Source organism: Propithecus coquereli, unplaced genomic scaffold, assembly GCF_000956105.1.
Source record: "Propithecus coquereli isolate 6110/MARCELLA unplaced genomic scaffold, Pcoq_1.0 Scaffold435, whole genome shotgun sequence".
Taxonomy (NCBI): Eukaryota; Metazoa; Chordata; class Mammalia; order Primates; family Indriidae; genus Propithecus; species Propithecus coquereli.
The window spans coordinates 1,455,013-1,481,230 of record NW_012150119.1 but is presented as its reverse complement, the minus strand read 5'-3'; the positions used below and the strand labels follow the sequence as shown (position 1 = coordinate 1,481,230).

The 26,218-nt window shown below is 49.1% G+C and overlaps 1 protein-coding gene across 1 annotated transcript in view; it reads right to left on the bottom strand.

The window, feature by feature from the left end:
- The window catches only part of SHISA6 (shisa family member 6), a 279,906-nt gene that overhangs the window by 239,980 nt on the left and 13,708 nt on the right, over positions 1–26,218 (bottom strand). The window contains exon 4 of the mRNA XM_012653929.1: positions 16,890–17,050. Within this exon, the coding sequence (XP_012509383.1) occupies positions 16,890–17,050 (161 nt within the window). The remainder of the gene's footprint in view (positions 1–16,889; positions 17,051–26,218) is intronic.

Below are 26,218 nucleotides of genomic sequence, written 5' to 3'. Positions count from 1 at the left end.
TATATAAAAATTATAAAATATTATGACCCAGTAAGATTTATCCCAGGAATGCAAGGTTAGTTTGACATTTGGAAACCAATCAATGTAATTCGCCAAGGTAACAGACTACAAGGAGAAGCTATATCATCTCAATAGATACAGAAAAAGCATTTGACCCTCTCCAACATCCCTATTCCTCATAAAAACTCTCCACAAACTAGTAATAAAAGGGAATTTTCTCAACTTGATAAAGGGTTTCTCCAAAAAACAGAGCTAACATCACAACATAGAAGACTGACTGCTTTTCCCCTGAAATTAGAAATAAGGTTTTCTCCACTTGGATTCAATATTATTCAGGAGGTCCTGGCCAGTGCAGTAAGGCAAGGAAAAGAAATACAAGGCATCCAAAATAGACAAGAAAGGGAGAAATAAAACTAGGTTTATTTGTAGATGATGTAATTGTAGATAATCCTAGCATCTGTGAAATCTAATAAACTAGTAAGGGGAACGTGCAAGTTTGTAGGATATTAGGTTATTCTATAAAAATCAAAGGTATTTTTATACACTAGCAGCAAACAATCAGAAATCGAAATGGTCAGTGGTCTTAGAAGGAGAGTATGAATGTGAACTGCCATCGTGGGGTTCCCTCAGGTACTCCCTTTGAGCACATCCTGACCTTCAAGGCCTCCGCATGCTATTTCCAACCCTCTTCTCTAACCTGCTCTCCCACTCTTCCCCTGTGAGCGTGCTGCTTTAAAAGGGCGGGTCCATTCCATATCCTACAGGGCCTGACGTTTATGCCTGGTGGAATTCGCCCCATTCTTAACTCGGCCAATCCCTCCCCAGCTTTCTGACCACACAATCTGAACTACACTTCAAGGTCATCATAGTCAATATCCGGCACCTCTCACACTGCCTCTTTGGACATTCCTGCCTCTGACACTGGCTGGTACGCAGCAGGCACTCAGCAAAGCCTAGGAGAATGTATGAGCTTTCAGCATGTACGCGGCTACCCACACACACCTGTCATCTGCACCCTTCGATTCATGCCGGGCCACATGTTGTCCTGCAACCTCTCTCCAAACACCCAAGCACAGAGCCTTTTTCCTGAGGACAACAAATGAATATATCTATAATCATGGTCTTGTGAACATTTTTAATCCCCGTACTGCTATGCTCTTTAGCTCTTCATGTGTATACATCTTATTTACTCAGACAGTAAGGTCTCCACAGGCAGAGGATTCCGTCACCTGCTCTGTTCACTGACGCGGTATTTTGCACCATGCCTAGAACAGAGTGGGTTTTTAAGAAATATGATGGTTGAATGACAGATTAATGAATCTCAAACTACCTGGAGTAAATTTCAATCCTAGCCATCACAGATCCCAGAGGTAGTTTCAGAAAAGAGCCTGCGAGGTGCGTGAGCAAACCTTTATGTGGCAGCGACATAAACAGAAATGCCGCCACCGCTTGCCGATTCAGTGGCTCCTATTCAAGAATGTTTATATAGCAAAACACCTTGCTCCTTCCTAGAAAACAACAGGCTCAGAACACCCAAGCAGCCCTTCGGACTCATCTGACTCACGCGGGCCCACAGACCTGGGGTTGCTGGCCAGCCTCTGCTAAACGCTCGTCACTCTCAAAGCCACCATGAACTGCCTTTACAGGAAAATCTAAGGAACCAGGTGTTTTCCCAGAGCAGCCCTGAGAGCATGAGCCTGCTAATGAAAACTGAAAATACAGGTCATTGCCGAGGCCTTGTCTCTCTCTCTCTCTCTCTCTCTCTTGCTCACTCGCTGTTCTTTGCTGTTCTTGGTTACAGTGACCTTATGGCTGTGAATAAAAAATAATAGGGGTGTTAGAGACAATGCCTGACCAGAGGGGGCGTCTTGGGGGAACCGGAATCACAGGCACCGCCACCACAAACTGACCTTGAGCGAGCCTCTCCCCGAGCTTCACTTGCAGGTGACTCTGTAGGATTCCCATCCAACAGCCTCTGAGGCAGCAGCCCGCACGGACCAAAGGGAACTGGAGAGTCCCCTGTCCTGAAAACCACGGAAGGATGAGCCCCGGATCACTCAGGTGACTGCACAGCGCTGATTCTGGCTCCGTGACGACACCACCAAGCGCTACCATTTAGAGCACATCGACCACAAGCCAGGACTGTGCTTGCTCCTTCATGCTCACGGTCTAGTGTCTCTCCTAGGATCCAACAGGTTGATATTGATATTCTCACACAGAGAAAAGCAAGCAGAGCCCCAGAGAGGTCAGGCAGTGTCTCTGCTCGAGGCTACATGGCTCACTCTCCCTTTCCACTACAGCAGTGCTTCTCCGGGTGTCCTGGAGCTGAAACTGTGGCCTGGCAAAGACCCGCAGCCCCCGGACTCTCACCCAGGACCTTTGCAAAGGACTGCGGGAAATGTGCTTGTAGCTGAGCCTCGGGGAGTCGAGCCAGGGACCCAAAACTCCTCACTAGGAGGGCGCAAGAGCAAGCATCACAGGACTTTGCTGTTTCCACTTCCTTCCACAGAAAACACGAGGCTGTTTCTCTGCCGCACCTGCCACGTCACTCTCAAATGGCCCCAAACTGTGCCCCAGTGTCCCCGTCCCCAAGAATTTGGCTGTGGAGTCCTCTGCCTCCCAAAGCCACCCAGCTCCACCTTCCCGCCCTGCCTGGCCTCCTCCGAGGCCCCAATTCCTTTAATCTAATTCTTATGGGGAAAGAAATGCCACATTTATTAAAGTGCAGGCTTATCTATTTCATCACAGATCTAAGCCACGGTGATAAATCCCTAAGCTAAACACACACAAAGGCAAGACGAAGCTTGAATACAGATCAGAGTAAAGACGCGGGCAGGGCTGAACGTGGGCCTCTGCCCAGCAGCTGGCTGCTGCCCACCCACCACGGGGTCTTGATCCAGGAGCGGCGGTTCCTGCCTCCTTGCCGGGGGAGGACGCGGCCGAAGCAATGTCCACATCGACACACTTTCTAGATGGTCTGGCAAAATCTCCCAGATGTTCTATTTAGGAAACACTGGCTTTGCTGCATCTTGTAAAACTTCTGAACGATCCAAATTTGCTGCCTTCTCTCCGTTCAGCACACATGGGCCGGGATCCGAGGTACAGGACAGCCAGAGTTCCTGGCAGTGAAGACGCAGGGACCCAAAGGTGAACAAGACACAGCCTCCGATTTCAGGGAGCTCATTTGAGGACACAGAGGTGGGGACAATCTGCAGAGGTTTCCCCAAATGTGTTGGCTTCGCTACTGGGGTAACATTCTGTGGCCTCCACGTCAGAATCAGAAGTGGGGAAACACTACGCCTTTAGAGCTTTCACAGGATCCTCCAGGAGTTCCCCACGAGCCTCCCCATCCTAGGCATTCACAGTCCATGTAGAGACATAACCACTCAAGTTTACACTGAGAAACACAGATGGTAGCGCTACACAGCGGTTCTCTTCACCTGATGGCTTTTGTACCAATGGTTTCTGGTAGAAGCATTACACAGTCCCCTTCTGGGCCACACTGACACAGATCGTTAATTGTCCCCTATGAGCCATGCTTCTCTGGTCAAAGAACTCTCATATATTCACTGGTCACATGGGCACCTAAAATAAAAACTGCATTGGCTAATGTGACCTAAGTGAGAGTGGTATGGCAACTTCCAGCATGTGTCCCTAAAGAAATGAGGCTTGATTTGCTTGGTCCTTTCTCCCTCTTGAGGCCTAGAATGCAAATATGTCTGGAATGCAAATATGATGGCAGGAACTCACGCAGCCATCTTGGGCCATGACATGGAAGCCACATACTCAGGAAGCCAGAGCAACCAGATAGGAGGAGGCTGGGTCCCTTATACAGTAAAGCCTTACCATCCCTGGACTTCTTCTAGAGAAGAGACAGAGAAATTTCCCTTTTGTATTGGCAACTGCTATTTTAGGTATTTAGGCATTTGCAAGCATACATAATCGTAATTGCTGCATCCTGTCTAATATATTAAATAAGAGCATTCATTCTGTCACTTACTTATTCAAGAAACAGTTACTAAATGCCTACCAAGTGCCAAGATCTGTGCAAAATGCTCTGGGCACTACAGATAAATACAGCGAGCAAAAGTTCCCCCGTACTTAAGGCACTGACATTCTAATGTGTCATTATTGATCTATTTAGTTCTGGTGAAACATATTCATGGCTACATTCAGGTCTAGATCCCTGGAAGAATAAAATCTGTACATGTACATGTGGAGGGGGTATGGGTGGAGAGAGAGGAAGAGATGGGGAAAGGGAAAGAGGAGGAAAGAGAGAAATAGACAGAGAAAGAGAGAGAGACACAGAGAGACAGAGACATACCAGATTCTTTGACTCCCCTCGTAATGGCTCTGGCAACATTTGCTAGCGAACTGGACACTCCAGCTCAGCTCATCTGCCAGCACTCAGACCTTTCCTATTTTCTTTTCGATAAGACCTCTCAACTGTTCATTCCAAGTCCTTGTACTGACCTGGCCATTCTCATCAACTATTCGCTCTGACCCAAATCCGTGGAGTCATCTGTGACTCCCATCTTCCCCTCATGCCCTCCATATGACCCATCAGCAAATGCTACCTTCGAATAAATCCCGAGCTCTTTATGAGATATGAGTATTAGAACAACGAAGAGTTTCATAAATCCGCATATTGTATCAGGGTTATATAAGAGAACAGCCTTGAACTGAGAAGATACGTGAAGTAGTTTAGGTATGAAGAGTCACAGTATCTGCAACTTGTTCTCACATGGCTCAGTAATGACCACGGTGATGATGATGGTGTTGATGGCAATAATGGTAGTGATAGTGGTGATGATGACGATGATGATGACGATGATGGTGATGATGGTGATGATGACGGTGCTACCACTGCTGCTGCTGCTGCTGCTAATGATGATGATGATGCTGACGAGGATGATGACGGTGATGAGGATGAGGATGATGGTGGTAATGATGATGGCAATGATGACGATGATGGTGATGAGGATGAGGATGATGATGGTAACGGTGGTGGTGATGATGATGATGATGGTGATGAGGAGGAGGTGGAGAAGGAGGAGGAAAAGGAGAAGGAGGAAGAGAAACAGAGGCAAATACAGTAAAATGTTAACAATTGGTAAGGGCATATAAGTGTTCATTGCATCATTATTGCAAATCTTTCATTGGTTTGAAATTGTTCAAACTATGAAGTTAAGAATAAATAAACCCTGAAGAGAGTCTTTCTCATGTCCTCCATCACGAACATCCCAGTCCAAGTCTCCCTCTCCCTCCCATCACCCGCAGGAGATGCAATCGCTGCCCCTCCCACTCCTGCCCTCTGCTTCTGTGCCTCCAGGATCCATTCACAAGACGGGAGCTGGAGTGATTATTAAAAACACACGTCAAACCCTATCGCTCCTCTGCTGCAAACCTGCAACAGCTGCCATCGCACTCAGGATGAAACCCAAACTCAGCGTGGCCACAAGACCCCACCTCTCTGACTTCTGTCCACTACCGTGTTTCTGCCCCAGCTCTCTCCTCTCTGGCCACTTTGGTCTCTTGTTCCCCAAACACCCCACGCACCACCTCGCCTCCCCCCTGAACACTCCTGTGCCAGAAAGTCACTTGGGTCTCTGCTCCAGTGTCCCTTCCACAGTGAGGCTCCCTCCTACCACTTTCTTTTCCTGCTCTATTTGTCTGCAAAGCTCTTGTCATCATTACCTGATTTTAGGTATATGTCTATGGGTTTATTTTCTGTCTCCTTTAGCTGAATGTAAACACCCTGAGACTAGAGACAGTTTTGTTCACTGCATCGTCAGTGCCTGACACCCAGTAAAGGACCAAAATCACTTGAACAAACAAAGGGATCAGGGTATCTTGAGTCCCACCTAATTTCCCCTTTTCCATCTCTCAAGGTGCTGCTAATGGGCTGTGGTCCTTACATCTCCTCCGTGAGCCTCTTCCCTTAGGTTCTCAAAAGCTTCCTCTCCAAGCCCCCTTGGAGGGTCCAACCTTGCCCCATTCCCCTTCATTAGCCCAACTGAGCCATATGTGTAGCCATATGTAGGAGCCCCCACCCCTTCCCAAACTACTCCCGTCCCACCCCATCCCCAGGGACACGGCCCATATGTTTAATGAAAGAAAAAAATTCCCCCTGCTCAGAGCAGCCTTCTCCACTAGTACACAGAGTTCCAGTTCCTTCCTGGCCTTTGTCCCAATCTTTAATCACTGCTGTCTGTTTACAGAAGAGCCACAACCAACCTTTCCAAAGGAATTGATCACTGTGCCCTTTTGCAAACCTCTGGTCCCTTAAGCATCTCTTGTGGGTGCCAGTTTACCATCCTCCATGAACACCCCTCACCATGCTCCTCACCCAGGAATTCCTACCTGCCCTCAAACACTGCGATGCCCACCCGGACCACAGCAGCCTCTCTCTGGGCGTTCTAAGCTGGTAGCCTATAATTTCGGTGGGGCACCTGCATGAACAATTATCTTCTTGTATCGTCCCATTTTTCTGCTCTTGGATTTAAGCTCCTGAAGCCAGGACTACGTTTTATCCATCCTCTAGCTCCTGTAGCGCCTAACAAAGAGCTCGGCACACAGACGCATGAAATCTAGTTATGGTGGCTCGATGCCGCCTCCTGCTCCATCTTTGGTTCCCAAGCATCCTTTACTCTGCAGGCGATGGACGTTGAGACCCCTGGGGAAGGGACCCCTAAAGGCCACTGGGATGGCAGCTGGACTCCTCCTCCCCTGAGAGCTCCCCCACTCCACTCGCGTCCTGCCGCTGCGGGCTTGCCCTGCCCAGCACCCTCCTACTCGTGTCACTGCACCGCACTCTGTTGGTTCCTCGGTTTTGCCAACTCACGGAGGTAATTGCAAATTCTAACCCTGTCCTCGGTGCTTGGCTTTCCCTCTCACCCGCACCTCATTTTGGGAACAGCCGGAACGTGTTCTAAATCCTCCTGCTCCCCGGGCGTGGTGGTGAGTAATTAGCAGGCCAGCTCCCTGACTCTTTCTCCCTGGGCCATATGGTGAGAACAGGCTCTGCCGCCCCCCACTCAGGCTGCCTCCTCGGAGGGAGGGGCAGGGGCTGGTCCTCGCTGGCCAAGCTGGCCAAGCCGGGGCAGCAACCAGGCGGGTCGAGGCCCTGGGGGCAGGGGGGGATGGGTTGGGCACAGCCACCAGGCCAGAGCAAGGGCAGCTCCTCTGGCTTCTGGAAGTCTCTGCGTCTGGGCACACCTGTTCTTAAAGCAATCCTGTGCTGGGAGAAGCCACTTACCTCCCAGGATCGGAACACAGGGGCTCAGGACTCTCTGAGTGGCGTGAAATTAAGAAGTGGGAATTAACCCCTCCTCTCAGGACAAGTCTGGCACTGAGAATGGAATGGTGATTTGGCCACGGGCTTTGCCTGGGCTCTGACCCTGGGTCACAGACTCCCAAGAGAAGTGCAGCCGGTAAGACAGTAAGTTCCGGATCGGGCTGCCTAGGGCAGACCTGCGCCCTGTCACCAACCAGCTGTGCACCTTTGGATGGGCTGCCCTGTCACTTCATGCCGCTGTGGCCTCCTGTCCACTAGGAGGTGACAGCGTCCACAGGAGGATATCACAGGGAAGGCTCCGAGCACAGAGCCTGCACATTCAGCCCTCAAAAGCCAGCTACTGTTCCTATATGACCTAAGAAAAATAGGACCTTAGAAGTTGCTAGGTCAGCCTCCCTCTCAAGCTGCAGATGCCCAAGTAGTCCCCAACCCTGCCTAAAATCCTCATGGACTGAGTAGCTCACTGCATGGCCAGGTGATCTGTCTTGGAGCTGAGGGGCTCACATCATGAGAACACCTTCCCTTACGTAGAGCGAGCAGCGGCCTCCTGCGGTGTCCTCCCTGCAGCCCCAGGTCCATGCACCTGGGCGACCAGGAGCGAGTGTAGACCCACAGCCCCAGGGCAGGCTTCCCGTGCTGGAGGGGTGCCCTGTCCGCACCTCTGGTCAATTTGACCTCAGGGCTTGAGCCCCAGGGTCAGTCTGCCTGTGTTCAGAGCTCGGCCCAGCCAGCCCCCTCCTGGCTATGTGATTTTGGACAAGCTTCTGATGCCGACTGGGCCTCAGTTTCCTCATCTATAAAGTGGGCATGATACTAGTGGCTGCCTCGTAGGGTTGTTATAAGATTTAAACATCAACATGTAGAAAGCACTTTAGAAAGCACTGCCAGTTGTTAGTATTACTTAAAGGACGGGGTTCTCAAGCTTGCCAGCAGCTTTGCCACCCTCCCTGGCAGGCAAGGGACACGGGTGTCTACAACAGGACATGGCACCTCAGGGTACCACGCTCAGCTTATCACGGGAAGAGCAGGCGTGTCACCTCCCTGGATCTGGACTCGAGGTTCTTTCAATGCAGTCTGATGGTGTAGCTGTTCCCAGAGCTGCCAACTTGCTCTGTCTGTTCACACTTAGCCCTCACGACTCTCTCACGCGGCCTGCTATTCTCCCTGCAGGACTTACTGGGTCTTCCGACTCAAAGACGGGATTTTTATCACGCTGTTCACTTTGCGAATATTTACCTGACAGCTCAAGGGCGCCGGGCTCCGAGCCAGGCATTAGGGATTACGGGGTGAGCAGGGCTGACTCTGGATGTACCTTAGAGAGGCCAGATAGCCCAGAGGTGGTTAACTCAGTCAATCCTCATAACAACACATGTGGGAGATGTTATTATCCCTGTACAGACCAGGAAACTGAGGCAGGGAGAGTTAAGTGAAGTGGTCAAGGCCCTGGCCAGGGCAAGTAAAGGCAGGGCTGGGTCTGAACTGGGCCAACTCTCTGGATCAGCCCATCCCACTGCCTCCCTGCAGTGACACGCAGCCCAGGGTGCCATCAGGGCACAGAGGAGGGACAACCCCAGGCAGGGATCAGGAGCAGAGCGCCCAGAGCTGTGGGCGGGAGGGTGCCCAGCAGTGAAGTGGAGGGGGCGGGCTGAGGAGCAGGTGGGAGGAGAGGTGTGGCCAACTGTTTTGCAAAGGTGGGCCGTCAGGAAGAGACGGGGTGGAGAGGGTATGAAATGGAGGGTGGGCTCGACCTTCCAGGTGAGGGTGGGGAAGCTGAGCATGCCACCACGCTGGAGGAGCAGAGCTAGTAGAGTAGGGTGCCGGAGGACAGGGTGGATGCGAGGGAGCAAGGTCTCTGTGGGCCAGCGGTGAACAGGATCCAAGGGTGAGGCTTGGGCCGCAGAGGGGCCTTGCTGAATGAGACCACGGGGTGTCTGCACCTTCCAAGACACCTTGAATCTTGAGTCTGCCATCCCCCTGGGGGTGCTGGCTATCCCCCTTAGTGATGTGTCACCTGTGAATCTGATAAGCTCGCTTGCGACACCATCACCCAAGTGATAGAAAAAAAAAAAAAAAACACCAAGAAGGTCAGGGCTGAGAAGAACCAAGGCCCGGGCACACCCTGGAGACCCTGGCCGCCGCCGTGACGTGGTTCAGTCATCAACCCTTGCTTACCCTGCTTCAACCGGCTGTGAAATGGGAGTGCACAGCAGCACCCCAGCCAGAGTCTCGGGAAAGGGAAGGGGGAAATGGAGCCCGGTGTTGACGGAGCACCTCCTGGGCACGTGCTCCGCGCTCACCACCGACTGCCCTACCGGGTCCCCGGGAGGGCTAGGTCTCTAGTCACGTTCCACTTGGGGGGAAATGTCACATGGAAGGTGGCTGTGGCTTTCAGGGAGAGGTTAAGAGCAGGGCTTGACAAACCAGAGCCCACGGGCCAAGCCCTGCCCGCTGTCTGTTTTATGGAAACACGGCCACGTCCGCTCACTCACTCGCCTATGGCTGCTTTCGTGCTACAGGGGCAGACATAGGTAGTTGCCACATAGACCCTATGGCCTGCATAGCCTAAAACATTTACAATCTGGCCCTTTTCAGAAAAAGTTTGCCAACCCCTGTTCAAGGGCCCAGGACTAACGTCCAGGCTGTCCATGCTCAGTCTGTCCGATTCGGAAGCTCACAGGCTATTACAGCATCACCTCACCCCTTTTGTAGGAGGGTGTCTTCCCGCGGAGGAAGCAGGGAGAGAAAGTTCTCGCAGTAACCCGCCTTGCCATTAGAAAGCTGACTGATCGGCTGCCCTGCTTCCCTTAAGAGAGCCTGTTTCCACTACTCGGCAGTCAGAAAATGGAAATCGTATCATCACACTTAAACGAAATGCACACTCTTTGCCGTGACCTCCGAGACCCTGCCTGACTGGCCTGTGTCTACCCCTCTCTTCTCACCACAGACACTGCCTCTTTCCTTCCCCACACCACCGCGCCGGCTTTCTGTTCCTTGAACACGACGGGTGTGCTTCTGCCTCAGGGCCTTTGCACTTGCTGTTCCCTCTGCCTCGAATGTTCTTCCTCCTCCTGTGGCTGGGTGCTCAACCGGCAGGTACCAGCTCAAATGCCACCTGGTAGGACCACACTACCAAAGGCAACTCTCTCCTCCAAGAGTTCTTCTAACACTTCACCTGCCTGGTGGTGTTCCATGCATTTATCACTGTCTGAAGTTATTTATGCGCTTACTTTATGTCTCCTCCCACACCCGGTCAGCTCCACGAAGGCAGAGGCTTTGTTCTGCTCACAACCGAAACTTGAACTCAAGTGGACACTCAATACCTCTATCATTTAAGTCAGTGCTGTCCAATGTGATAAAGTGTGGATCACAGATGTGAGCCACAGATGTATTTTTACATTTTTAGTAGTCACATTAAAAACAAAAACAAATAGGTACAATTAATTTTGATAATTAGTGCTCAACAGCCACATGTGGCTGGGAAACAACACATGGACAGTGTAGACTTCAGATATTATTTCCCTTGTGTCAGATGTTGCTCTGGTAGCTTTACATTTACACCTAGGTGACACCTGTGTGTCTCAGTTTCCTCACAGGCCAAGTACAGGTTGGACAGGCTGATCTCACCATCCCTGTAAAGCTCCAAAATTTTATGAGACTATCATCTCAGCCTGCTCTAGAACAAACAGTTCTGTTTCCTTGGAGGTGGTTGAGAAAAGAAAAGTCCCATTTCCTATGAGAGGCTGAGGTCCTCCAGAAGTTTCCCAGAGCTCAGATGCATGGCCCAGGTTTCTGGCTTCATGGGCAGCACTAAACCTGTCCCTGGAGGCAGGGACTCCGGGTTGCCTGGCCTTCCAAGGCCCCGAACCTTGGCAAGGTGAACAGAGAGGGAAGGGTGCCCTGGGTTACGGCCTCCATGAGCCCAGCCACGGCAATGAAGCCCCCAGCCTCCGGCTGCGGGGAGCCGCAGAGCTCTGGTCAGCCCCAGACAGGAGGAGAGGGGCCAGGGGCTTGGTGAGAAGCCTGAGCTCTGGAAACCGGGGCCTCCCAGCGCCGACAGCCACCCAGAGACCAGCCCATGGGGCTGTTCAAGAGGCAGACTCCATGCTTACTTTACAGAGAGGGCCACCAGACAGGTATGCAGCCCCGACGGGAGCTCTTCGGCACACAGCTACGTAACCAATACCTTGGTTACTCAGCTTTGACTCCCGCACCCATGCAAGTAAAGGACTGTGTCGTCTGTCATTCATTCCCTGGACAAACAGTCATTGAGCAATTAGCATCTTCAGCAATGCTCTTGGTTCTGGGATACGACAATGTTAGAGAGATACAACCGCTGCCTACACGGAGCTCGCAGTCTCATCGGGCAGACAATAAATAAATGAACCAAGAGACACAGGATGTGAGAGGATGTAAGTGCTCTGAAGAAAGCGGAGCAGGAGACAGGAGCAGATGCGGAGGCGAGGAAATGCCTCTCTGAAATAATGCCCCTTGAGCATTACATTTGGGGCCACAGGAACAGAGAGAGGAAAATATCTCGAGGCAAGAATACGCATGGCACGTGGAGGGACAGTAAAGACCAGTGTGTCTGGAGCCCATCGAAGGTCGCAGAAAGTTGCAGGAGCTGAGGTCAGCGGGTGGGGGATGGGGCCGGGCCGCGAGGGCTGCGGCAAAGCGCTCCTCTGTCACCTGCGCAGCTTTCGTTCTCCACGGAGCTTAGAGAGTCACGGCCCCTGTGGTCTGCCATTAAAGAGTATGGCTTTGACAACTGGCAGGATGACTGATTGCTCATTTATACAACTCACAGTGGTGCGTAGATGGGGCATGAATATTTACTGCCTCCAGCTGATGCCACTCTTGATAATGCAAAGTTAGATATCAAAAATGCTGGCACCCTAACACACGATCTCATTGCTACTGCGAGGGATGGGCACCCCACTCTCCTCTAGGTACCCCGAGACAGGCTCTTTAGGTGTGGATGAGGCCAGGCAAATATGCTAGGTCTCCCCTCCTCCCCAGGCATGAAGACCAAGCCCACAGCGAGCTGCTGGGATGCTGAGCTGGGGTGGGGGAGGGGGCCCTGCAAAGCTAGAGGTGGTGCATCTCCTGAAGGTTCCATTTCGTCCTCCAAACAATTCTGATATTTCCACTGGTGCCTGCTTCTGCCCAGGTGTCTCCATTCGCAGCTGCACACTGACACCTTCCCTCTCTCAGACGAGCCTGAGTCCTTCACTCCTCCGGCCCCACCCGCCACGGAGAGGACATACCACTGCAGCCCAGGACCTCGGGCCAGCCAGGCTCCATCTCGCGGGTCTTGATGTGAACCCGCACTCTACAGCCTTCAAAGGATGTTTCCCTTATTTTCCCTCCAGAGCCCAGTTCTCGATGTTTGCCGGACGTGAGAACTATGTGGGGAGTTTTTCATTTGTTTGTGTGGTTTTAAAATATCAGTGTGCAGATCCTACCACAGAGCAATGAAATCAGAATCTTTGGGGTGGGGGCCAGGCATTAGTATTTTCAGAATTCTCCACACGATTCCAATGTGTAGCCAGGGCTGAGAATCGCTGTGCTAGTGGGGTCTTCTTCAACTTTAATGTGTGCGAAAAATCCTCTAAGGATCTTATCAAAATGCAGCTTCTGACTTAGCGGGTCTGGGGAAAGGCCCAGGAGTCTGCATGTCTAACAAGCTCCCATGGGACACAGTGGCTGCGATCCGTGGACCACACTTGGAACAGCAGGGGTCTACGGCAGCCAGATTTGAGGGGTGGGGGATGGAAGCAGGCTTCTCTGGTTTTCAGTGTTCAAACCAAGTGTCCGTTTTAAAGCTCCCTTCTAAGTTAGAAAGGAGCTTGCTGGAAGAGTTAGGGTAAAAGGCTCTTACAGACGGGAAGAGGGCTTTTCTGTTACGTGTGATTAGGAGCTTCCACATCTAAGAAATATTGCAGGATCCATTCTCTGTTATACGTAAAGTGCCTAGCAGAGTGCCCAGCATGCAGTAAGTGCTCAGTCTGTGGTACTGTGTTATCATTGTTTTTATTGTTATTACTGCAGGACCCTTATCCACTTCCTAGACCGAACAAGCATGTGTTTTCAACGCCCAAAACCCTAACTGGGCCCCACGACCCACGTTCATCCCCAGAGAATGTGGCCGGAGCAGGAGCCACGCACAGGAAGGGGTGGGGCCAGGAACCTGCAGCCCAGACACGGCCACGGACCCTGTCTGGTCTGAGGACACCAGTGCGTTGCCTTTGGTTCTCTCATTCATTTAATTCATTTTCCAGGAGTTGTGGATATACTTCCACAGCCTGGTCATGGATAATAGTATTTGCTACGAATGGGGACCTGTTTTAAGTGCTTTACTCAATATACCTTTAAAACACCTCTAGGCCACGGGTACTATTAGCCTCAAGGGCAGACAAAGAAACTCAAAAATGCAAAGATACTTGCCCCAGATCACACACATAGTAAGAGACAGGGCCAAAAAACACCGAAGAGGATATAGTTCAGGGGCCACGCTCTCCCAGTGCTTCCCAAACTTTAATTGCTAATTGATTTCACTAGAATACAGTTCACCTTCAGTAGGGGAGGTGGAGCCTCAGGGTCTGCATTGCTCACAAGCTGTCAGGTGGCGCTGATGCAGCCGGCCACCAACAGCATTTCGAGTAGCAAAGCTACCCCACACACTCTGACTCCTCCTGGTATGCCTAGAAATCTTTCTTAATATCCTCCTAACAACTCTTGCCACCTTACTCCTGCAATTGGTGGTTTGTTGATTTGATGAGTGGCACAATCACAGTAAATTCCCACTTTGAACACTTACCCAAAATTCTGTTTAAGTTTAAACAGAACTGCTCAAATTGCAATATTTTGTGGCAAAGGATATCAGCTATTTGGAAAAGCATCATGTCCATTATAAGCTGTAGAAGTTGTGGCTTGTGATGAAATTGCTTTTAAATTTACGTGTCACCACCGAAAATGCTTTCTGGGTCCAGGAAACAATTCCCATCTCTAAACACAAAGTGGAGAGTTCCAATTTGAGAAAGACGGGGGTGGGGGTGGGGGGATTTCTTGAAACACAGAAGTGAATCATACAACCGTCAGCTTGCTTTCTTGGTTCACTAGAAGAAAGGATGCATATAGAAACCAGAAGAAATGACAAATCTTTCTGCTCAGTGAAGGCTGTTTAAGGGCGAATCAAGGCTGTCCACCTAATCAGTGGACTGGGTCTGGATTCAGTGGTGGGGAACTAGCCCACTTGTGATGAGACAGAGAAAACTCGGAGGGGTGAGGATAAACGACCAGAAGTGCTTGTCGTGCCAGAGTGACCTGAAGTTTCAGAGTCACAGCAAGGCTCTGGAGGAGACTGACTTCAAATGATGCATCTTGGGGAAAACCAGAATACCCTACTCACAGCAGCCGTAATACCAAGGTTAGATGGAACAGGGACCGGTGAGCAGAATGGTCAGTCACAACGGTGCCTTTATGCAATGTCCACAGCCCAGTGACTCGCCAGCTTCACTGCACACTGCCATCACCCGGGAAGCTTTACGCTCTCAGCCCATTCTCAGGCCACGCCCCCACATCAATTAAATCACAATCTCTGCGGGTGGGGCCCAGCCAGCTTTAATTTTTAAAACTCCCCAGGTGATTCCCACATGCAGCCAAGTTGGAGAACCACCGGCATAGGCTTCCAGGGTCTTCACTCCCAAAATGAAGGAACCCTTTGGGCCCCGTGATTCTTCACTCTGCCTGCGTGTTAGAACCATCTTGGGGAGATTGTTAAAAATACTCATGTGATGCAGACACAATCCCTAGAAATTCCAGTTAATCTGTGGAGCCCAGGCGTCAGCATTTTTAGGAGCTCCCCAGGTAATTCTACAGTGCAGTCAGGTAGATGACCACTGCTCCAGAAGTCCTTGCCAAGACTCCTTCTATTGCTTATACTGTAAGGATCCGTGGTATGAAAGCTGAAAATGCATCTTAGACTTTTTGCAAAGGCGGAGCCCTCATCTTTACCTTTGCATGGGGGGATTTCTAACTGTGGAGGAGTCTGAATCCCCTAAACCCTACATAAACTGTGGATGCATGGGTGTATTTATATGCATATGTATGTATATTTCTGGGGAGAATGCCCTCAGCTTTTGTTAGATTCTCAAAAGATTTATGATTGCTATCTTAAAAGCAAATATGTGGTTTCTGACTTAATAAATTTAAGAAAATGAAAGAATGAATGGAAACTACATTGGATCTCAGCAGTACCTTTGCTAGTTTTGGATGTGAGGCCCACCTACTGCCAGCAGGAGGTTGTGTATCCTTATTGCAGGTTTAGTTCAGATCATATAGCCCAGTGGTCCCCAACCTTTTTTGCACCAGGGACCAGTTTCATGGAAGACAATTTTTCCATGGATGGGGAGGGGTGGGGGGCAGCAGAGCTCTGTGGCCCAGTCCCTAACGGGCCAAGGCCCAACATCAGTCTGCGGCCCAGGGGTTGGGGACCACAGATATAGCCCATCCCCCAAAAAACTGCAGGGGTGACAGATGTGAAGATTTCAGATCCAAGCATCAAAGCAGAAGTTGTCTCTGGGGCTGGGATCAGTGCTTGGCTGTCTGTACTGTTCACGGTGAGATACGACTTCCCAAGCCGTACTTGTGAGGAGACTGTGCGCTCAGATATTTGGGATTCACGTCCTCAAGTGGGTTTTCTAGCCCTGACTGTTGGTAAGTATTTGCCCTGGTTTGAATCCTGGTTTTTTCTCTTACTCTGTGACCTCGGGAAAGCTATTTAACTTTTCTATTCCTCATATAAAATGGGGATAATATAAGCACTTCTAAGATTGCTGTGAAGAATAAATAAGAAAATACATGTAAAATGCTTAGCATTAACTCTCGGCACAGAACAAGATCCCAATAAATATTTAGGTTACATTGCTGTTATTACTGATGTTTTTATTGTTATTAACACCTCGGTGACCTTGTTCGAGTTACTAAATTTCCTCGAGCTTCATTTATTAATCCATAAGACAAGGACAAGCAGCTCTGCTGTTTCTTTCATAGTGTTACAGCGATGATCAAGTAAAGAGGTAGAAGGCGCGTCATTATTAAATAGCAACTCATCACACATCCAGGGACTCCACAGAGCACAGGAAAGAGTCACCCGAAAATACAAGCGTAATTCCCATCCCCAGGAAGTGCTCTTTGAAATTCCAACAGTCGAGCAGGCTCCAGCTCTGAGTGCAGTGATTTCCTGTCACATATCTAGCATCCTAGGCAGCCTAAACCTTCCCACCGCATGGGAGAATGGGTGACCGTACCCCGCCAAGCTGCTGCAAGCTTCCCTTCTGGTAAGAGAATTATACCAGCCACTCACTAAATCACAGATGCTTGAAATTGTCAGCCCTGGTCCAACCCAGACACTGACTGGCAGCAGTCTCTCCAGTTCCACACTCTCCCCAGGGACACAGTCCCCAGACTCTTCCACAAGCCTGCCTGTCCATCAAGGAGTCCCTCACCGTACCATGGTCCATGACCTGCCTCACTGGAGCAGAAACATCTCACCAGCCTCAGCAAAGCTTCAAGGTACTGAGCTCTCACTTACCTGGAGTCTGCTTGGCCGTACGCACGGGGGTGTAGTGGTTTTTGGAGGACGATCTGACCGGCGTGTTCTCTTTGGGAGAGGTATCGATAGCCGAGATAGTTTCTCTTTCACAGTGTGCTATGGGGATTGGTCCCTGTTGTCTTAAGATGTCAGCCAGAGCCCTAAACAAGGAGGAGATCACACCGTGAGATTTACTGAGCAGGTGCGCACAACCACAAAGGCAGCTCGCTTACTTCATGGGCCCTTTGATTTACGGACATACAGGAGGAGACAGAGACACAGCGTTCGGTTCTCAATAGTCACAGCCTCATCTGGGGCTGGTCTCAGTGGGGACACAGGGCACAGGTTATCACGCCTGCAGGGGCAGATGTTATCATGGATGGGGGACAGACTCTAAAAGGCTGTGACCATAGTTTCTTTTTGTAATTCACTTCCATCAGCGAACCCTGAGCCCTTTCAAAACCCTGGCTCCCCAAACGCCTACATATGCCAGGCATATATCCACAGCAGCTGGCCGGTGGAATGTCATCCCAGGGAGGGCTGACACTGCTGGCCTCAAATTCAGCAGCAGGTTACTAACATCAGACGACCACCTCCCCATCCCAAAACACACACCTCGTGGCATACACCAGATACTGGAGACGCAGATAAGAATAACACACAGCTCCTGCCATCAGGGAAAGGTGTGATTTAACTGCAAAGACAGGATGTACAGATAAAAAGATAAAAATCAACACATGGATGGTGCAGACAGTGAAGGCAAGCGGAGTTTAGAGGAGGGAACAGCTGCAAACACAGGGAGAAAAATGCACAGGAAGAAAGAGAGGCAGGCAGAGGCCTTGCCATAGTTGGAGAAAGCCAGCTCCTGCCAGAGGTCCAGTTACCCAGAGAAAGCAGATTTTACTTACACAATACCTAGCACCAACAACCAAACAGGCATTTGCTGAGGACTCAGCAAGCATTGGTCACTGCAGAGACAGAGACAAACAGGACCCCATTCCTGCCATCTAGGGGCTCACAATTTAGGTGGAATCACTCCCCGACCTGGTTTCAAATGGGACCTCTTCTGCGAGTGTGACATGTGATACCCACTGGCAGTGCAAAGCAAAACTCATAGGGATCCTCTAAGGATGCACAGGTGAGTGTGGACAAACCACAAGAAACCACACAGGGACACCGTCGCTTCAGGGCCAGGTCCCCAGTTCTCAGTGCACCTCTGTTTTGCACGAGCCCGTTAAGGACTCTTCCATCTCCCCAGGATATCTCTGAGGAGTGGGGTCCCGCCCACCTGAAATCCGGCCATGCCCAGCTCATCCCAAAGCTTCCTTTGCACGGAGTCCAGCTGTGAGACTCTGCGCCCTTGGAAAGTGACAACCATGGCAGTTTAGAAACACGTCTGAGAGGGAACTGTCTCCATCCATTATACCGCCTCTGACATGCTGAACCTTTCTAGGAAAAGAGCATCAAGCTGGCAATCTTATCATTTAGTGGCATTTATACTGCAATTTCAGATTTTCCAAATGCTTTCCCTTCACTGGCTTTCTTTTCTCTCAGCCTGTGAAGGAAGGAGCAGACACACACGCCGCCACCCCTGCTCACGTCCGTGGAACAAGCAGTCAGGGAGAACGCAGAAATGCACAGGTTTGGTAAAGGAAATCCAGGCAGACCTGGGATCCAGGTCCTGAGATCTGACATTCAGGACCTGGGAGTATGAAAAAATTGTTGCCCCAGAAAGTCAAGAGATCTGAGTTTCAATCCCAGCTCTTCCACTGAATAGCCGGGAACCTTTGGACAGATATGTTAACCACTAAAACTGAAATTTAATTTTTTTTCCCATCACCAAAACAAAAAGTTTAAACTAACATGACCACTGAAATCCCTTTTAATGCTAACATTTGATAACTTTATGTATGTTTAATGAGGCATCCAGGAAAGTTATCTTGATTGCTTCACTTGTGATCATCAAAGACCCTTTCCTATCATCTTTCTATGATAAGAAAACGGTGAGTTGTAAGTTATAAACTCATACACCTCTATTCAATCAATTTTCAATAAGGGTGCGGAGATCACTCAATGGAGAAAGGATAGTTTCTTCCACAAATGGTCCTGGGACAACTGGATATCCACATGCAAAAGAATGAAGTGGATCCTTACCTCACACCATACAAAAAATTAACTCAAAATGGATTTCATACCTAAATATTAGTCCTAAAACTATAAAACTTAGAAGAAAATGTAGGAGTAAATCTTTGTGACCTCAGATTTGACAATGGTTTCTAGGATATGACACTGAGAGCACAAGCAACAACAAAAATAGATAAATTAAAAATGTGCATCAGAGAACATAAAAAAATTAAAGATAACCCATGGAATGGGAGGAAACATTGTGAAATATATATCTGATAAGAGATTTGTATCCAGACTATATAAATAAATCTGATGACTCAATAATAAGAATGACAAAACAAACAACTCAATTTTAAAACGGGCAAAGGATTTAAATAGGCATTTCTCCAAAGAAAGTATACATGACAAGTAGTTCAGCAGCATTAGTCATGAGGAAAATGCAAACCAAAATCACACCGAGACATCCCTTCGTACACACTAGGATAGCCATAACCGAAAAGCCACGTAATACCCAGTGTTGGCAAGGATGGAGAAATTGGAGCCTTTGTACACTGCTGACGGGAATGTAAAATAGTACAGCCCCTTTGATAAACAGTTCAGCAGCTTCTTAAAATGTTAAACACAGAGTTAATATATGATCCAGCAATTCTACTCCTAGGTACTCCCAAGAGAAATGAAAACATGTGTCTATTATTCAGTCATAAAAAGGAAAGATATACTGATACATGCTATGACATGGGTGAACCTTAAAAACGTCATGCTAAGTGATAGAAACTAGACACAAAAGACCACAGGTATACAGAATGCCAGTTAGATAAATGGCAGGGGCAGGTGGGGAGAGTGACTGCTGAGGATGTGGGGTTTCTTTCGGGGAGGATGAAAATGTTCTAAAATTAGGTATCAGTGACAGTTGCACAGCTCTGTGAATATACAAAAATCATTGAATTATACACTTTCAAATTAAAGTATGAATTTTATGGTAGATAAATTACATCTCAATAAAGCTATTACCAAAAAAAAAAAATTCTATTATTCTTCTTTCTTTTTCTTGCCTCCCAAGTTCTTACAAAGACTCTTACTTCTCTGGTGCCTATGAAAGAGCATGGAGTCATGTGTTTGAATCCGTTGCCTTCGGTAAGCCAAGACTAAATAAATCTGCATCGCTGGCTCTCAACAGAGTGCTTCTTTCCCCCTGGAGCAGGTGTGGTGATGTCCGAAGACATTTTTGATTGGTTGGCACAACCGAGAAGGGAGGTGCTACTAGCATCTAGTGGGTAGAGGCCAGGGGTGCTGCTCAACATCCTATAACTCACAGAACAGTCCCCACAACAAAGAACTAGCAAACCCAAATGTCAACAGAGGCGAGGCTGAGAAAGCCTGATCTATGTCCACACAGTGCCCAACGAAGTAAGTGTTTAACCCTCGACACAATCTGGTTCCACAAAGGCCTCCTGAGCCTTGGGCTGGGCCGTAGGGACACAGGGGGTCTGGAGACACTACAGTGAGTGTCCCAAAGAAGGGGGGCCTTGTCTGTTTGGGTCATCACTGCATCCTCAGGTCTTGGCACGTTACCCGGACATTTTACACACAGAGAAAGGAATGACGGTGGACCCTGCCACAGCCTTGAGGGGTATTCTGCCCGGCAAACTTTTGTCCACTTGACAGTTTAAATGGCAGTTCCAGAGTAGACTGGCCAAGGAAGATCCAGCAGAAAAGAATTTTTCAAACCAAGCTTCCCTATCCCAGGCTGAGGAGACTCCCCGTGCCCATCTCCCGAGAAGCCCTGCAGGACACCGGCACTGTCCCGGGCCCGGCTGGACGGCCGCCTTCCTGAGCACCATCGGGCTCAGGGCATCCCAAGGGTGCACAGGTCTGCCTTGCTGCTGGAGAATGGGTTTGAACGGAGGGTTCCAGCAAGGCTATCTCCCCATCTCTAGGTCACCAGAGGAAGAAGAGAGGCTTGAACCCTACAATGCATCCTCTCTTCGGGGAGAGCTTCGGACGCCCGTGGGCTGGGCTGAGCTAGGCAGCACAGCCACCAAGTGCGGGGGTGGTGATGTGCAAGAAAAGGTGTTTCTGAAGAGAGGGCTGCCCCATGGGCTACCTGGGGGCTGGGGCTCCACCACGTGCTGTCCCAGCGAGGAGCATGGTGGTCAGGGGAATGGCCCTGGTGCCCCACCCCCTCCTGAACATGCTCCATGACCTCTCCTTTCCCAGCGCCCTCTGGCACCTGGGAAGGCGACCCTCATCCCCAGACCCCGTGCATGGCTCAGGCGCCAGCCCCTCTGCCAGCTCCCGCCGCTCTCCTCAGCTTCGTAACCGACCTCCTTGCTCCGGTTCCTCTCCATCTTCCAACCCCTGCTCTCCAGGGTGCGCGATAAATATTATTCTAATTCTGAAATGTGCGAGCCTGGTCTCACCTAATTAATTCGGATACGCCAGAGGAAATGGGTTAAGGCCTGAGCTACTTTCTAACCGTAGGAAAGAAAATTGGTCACCAAGGAACAGTGAAGCGGATTTTGTAAAAGAGTGGGCAGCGGCTTTCGGTGCCTGAGAGTGCAGCAGGGACAGGCAGACGGTGACAAACACAGAGAGAGGGAGGAAGGGAGAGGCCGAGGAACAAAGGTTGAGAAAGAAAGAGAGGGAAGGAAACAGGTGGAGAGAGCAGGAGAGAAAGCGGAGACGGAGCCAAACAGATGGACTGAGAGAGAGAGAGGGGTCGAAACTCCCAGCAAGAGAAAGATGGAGAGGTTCGGAGAAGAGAGCCAGAGAGAGACAGGGACAGACAAGCAGGAAGGAGGAGACAATTCAATTCAGAAGACAAGAGACGGGGAGAGGGGATCAGAGAGAGACACTGGGAGGGAAAGAGAATTGGAGGGAGAAGGACACACAGACACGCCAAGGGGTCCAGACAGAACAGTCGCTGGCCCGGTGCCCGGGCAGAGCGGGAGCTGCCCCGTCCCACCCAGGGCCCCTGTTGCCCTCCCAAGTTGACTACCGATGTGCACGATGTAGGAACCTGAAGACTCACCCTCATTGTCATTCCAGCCCCCCCACACCCACCGGCCGCCTTTGTTGCAATATCTGATGTATCGAACATAAGAACTCTTTTGCCTGAATCATCTGGATTATCGCCTGGATTCGCTGCCCCTTCTGCTCCTGTGTTCTTGGGCTTTCTCAGATGCACAGCGAGCAGGGACAGTAAATTAATTGGGCAGCAAATCTGATCAGGGAAAACAGTCATTCTGATCATTTCGGCTGGGAAACTTTTGTTTTCTTCTGTACTCGGTATTGTATATTAATCATCTGGATAATGGAAATACTATCTTACATCTGGACAGCACTTGATTTCTAGATGCATTCACCTGTCTTGTCCCAGGCAATTTTCATCCTAACCCTGTGACCTTTGCAGCTATTATGACCACAGTCTTTAACAAAGAACCAAGGTTCAGACTAATTCAAGTACTGGAACATGACGGAACAGATATTTAAATCCAGGCCTTCTGACTCGAGCCGGGCATTCTGCTCACTGGCACTGCCTCTTCCATAAGTTTCACTTTCCTACAAATCGTCAGCTTTAATGAGTCCTCCTGGTCCCTCCAGCTGGGTCTGCTAATTTAGCAAGTGCCAGTTAATATGTGGGCATGGAGAAACAATTAGTAATTGAGTGATTCAGGTCAACGTCAATTGTTTATTTGCTTAAAACCTTGGTTAATGTTGCCAGTGGTCCCAAGGAAATGAAAGTGTGTTTGAATTTCCCTAAGTGCTTAGTTATCTCAACATCTGTAGGGACGAAGTCCAGTCAACATTTTGATGTGCTGCCACCAGCATTCAAGGCACGAAATCTTTCTTAAAATGGCAAATGATTTCCCTTAACAATAGAAAAAATAAACAAAACCTTGTTCATAACTTTGCTTCATAGTCTTGCCTGCTTGGGAAATTAAAAGCTATCATTTGCTGAGTGATCATCACGTGCCAGACACTGTGCTAAACTCTTACATATATTAGATCATGTAATCCTCAGAATGACCTTATAGGGTAGATGCTATCAGTAGCTCTATTTTACTGATGGGAAAAGCAGGACTTTTAGAGGTTAGGTTATCTTACCCAAGGTCACACAGCTAGCAAGTGGTGAATTCAGATTTCAAACACAGGTAGGTTAAACTATATTGGCCGATTATACTCTACTATATTATCCATCCATCCACCCACGCCTCCATACATCCAACACTCGATCCATTCATCCCTCCCTCCAACACTCCCCATCCAGGCATCCATCTATCCAACACTCCATTCATCCCTCCCTCCCTCCATCCGACGCTCTATCCACCTCTCCCTCCATCCATCCATCCGCTTAATCACATTTGTTTCTTCACCTACTCTATCCCTGAAATAGTGTCCAAACACAGAATTTTAAAGAGTGCTCAATCTTCAGTGGAAAAATCTACCTAGATCTAAGAATTCTGCTGTGGCTCAACCGCTCAGTTCTATTCACCTTAGTGAGTCATTAACATCAACAGCTTGGAAACTTTTTACACTATTTTAGCAGTCAACCTTTTTGTCAGATGAAATGCTGAACAGAACACCAATAAACTTCACTAGACACTGGCTCTGCAGGAGGCCAATGAGGAGCTAGAGGCCTGTTCTACCAAGCTCTTCCCAGTAGTCTGGCTACTATGGTCCCTGGACTTCATAGAGTTTCCAAATTTGATCACAAATGTGGCAAAAGAGCACCAAATAAAAAACTTGGAAATTTTTGTCCCAATCTTCACTCGTTGAACAGGTGGTAAAACTTAGGTCCCGGCAAATCAAGTGGAGAACCTCGGGCCCCTTAGTTCATCTGGAAAGTCTTTTTAATCTGAATTAATAGGCCCTCCATGAGGACCCCATGAACACCACTGCTCAATGAAGTGAAGCAGATGAAAACCACCTCTGTCTCTGCCACGTCTCTGGGTTTCTGGGCCATATACATGCTGCGGAAGGGAGGAAATGAGCTTAGCTATTATTCAGTAAGTCACTGTGTACCAAGAGCAAGGCAGACTGGATAGTTTAGAGCCTTAGTCATATGTCCTTTCTCTTTTCGGGGGGAGTAGGAAGAAACTGATGCTCTTGGGTAAGTATGATAAAAGGCCAAAAAGATGAACTATTCCATGAATAAGCTATGGTTAATGTGCCTATTCCTAAGGACTAATGAGAACACTCTTGTTTTTGAAGAACTTTCTAAAAGCATTCTTGCCTAATTGAGTATCCTGAATATAATTAATTTTTTTTAAGAATTCAAGGTTCTTCGTTAGAGGGCCATCAGTCTAATCCTCAGTTCACAGAGAAAAAACTAAGTAAAATGTAGACAGTCTAGGAAAGAGATGGAGCTGTTCATATAACAACTGCAGGACAGATTACGGAAGTTGTTTCTGGTTTTATTTTCTTTAGGTAAATCTCTGATAGCTACTTCTCCTGTACGTCTCCTGAAAGTAGGGTGTAGATACTTTATTCCAGGTAAATAAAGGATTCTGGTTATTTGAGTCCCAGATAACTGAACTTTTACTTGACATTGACACCCAAGGGATGGCTGGTGTCCTCTCTAACCTCATCTCATGCTCATCCACTGGACAATCGGTTGCTTTTATTCTCTAAAATATGCACTCAGGACAATTGAAATGAACATATTTTTAATAAATACGGACCAAGGAGAATGGCTGAATTTAGTTCCCCCTATTGCTGGTTCTCTCACAGTCCACTTGAAAACCACAGCTGCTGGCTTTGTGTGTGACAAGACTGCTCTCCTCATACGGAGAGGCCCCGAATGGATGTGGAGATCTCATTTGTTGGGCTAACAATGTCTGTGCATCTGCATCGAGCTGTTCTGCAGGTCTGAGTTGTCCCCAGCACAATTGGAATTCATCATGGCCAATACATATCGCGGACTCAGCGAGGGAGGGCACGGCCACCTGCTTTGTTTCTCAAGCAAGCAGGGCGAGTCGCTCCATCCCGACGGTGCCTGCCCAGGGCCGCCGACTAGCCGCAGCTAGGTAGGGAGGATCCGATGTTCATTCCCCAGGGCCCCAGTTTACTCCTGACAGCATCGTCTCCAATACTCCATTCCTACCTCGTGCATCACAAGGAAACGCCCCCAGGCCTGGGAAACTGGGCAGCATCAACATCAAACCTGGACTTTTCAGAAACACTTGGATTGCTTGTCTGAGAATTAACCAAAGACCTGGATGTGTCAACTGCAGCTACCATCTGACACCGGGCAAACAAGAACGCTACCAAGATTTGTTAGCAAGGCCACATGGCCAACCAGGTGACAGATGAGTGAAGTGTACCTGCGTATAAGAGACAAATGGGCTGCTGGTGTTGCTGTTGTTGTTGCTGTGATTGTTGGTGTCATTTTCTTTAATTGCTGTGGACACAGACCTAAACCTACAGGTGAGGCAAAAATGTAGGAGGAAACACCTATTAGCTACACACCGGAATTCCAGAACAGAGAGCCTTAGTTGGAGTGCTGGACATTTAGCCACTTAGGACACTGGTGATCGTTAACTAGCTACTTAAGCGTCCTGGGGCTCTGTTTCTTCACTAAAAAAATAAGGCCAAAATAACAAGGCAAAGAATAATGTCTACCTCTTAGGGTTATTGTAAAGATTAAATGATTTAATATTAGTAAAGTACTTAGAACAGAGCCTGGCACCTAGTAAGCACTATATAAATATTTGACTAATAAATAAATCCAGATACAACCTCCTAATGTCTACACAGGCTCAGCCTATAGGACCATAATGAAAGCACAGGCAGAAGAGGGAAGCCTTGAAGGACTGACTCAGTTACACCAACTGGCAAAGCTCTTGGTGTGGCCACATGGCATGGCTGTGGCCATGGGCCATCCTAGAAGGGACCAGCCACCTCCCACATCTTCCACCACTCAGGCCCAAGGACAGAAATCCACATGGTCACACACCATGTGTGACCCCTGCTGACCCCTGAACTTGGACGTCGAGAGCCACGTGCAAGGAGAGTGTCTGTCACTTTCCTTCAGGCCACCGTGGACTGTGCTTCCACAGCCTGCAAGGAAGCATGGAGATGAAGTCCCAGTGAAAAGCAAACGGATTCACAGTGTGAGCAAAACAAACCAGAACTCTAGCAGGGCACAGGAGAACAGAGATCAAACTGGCCAGTGAACATCTTCCGTAAAGGACTCGGTT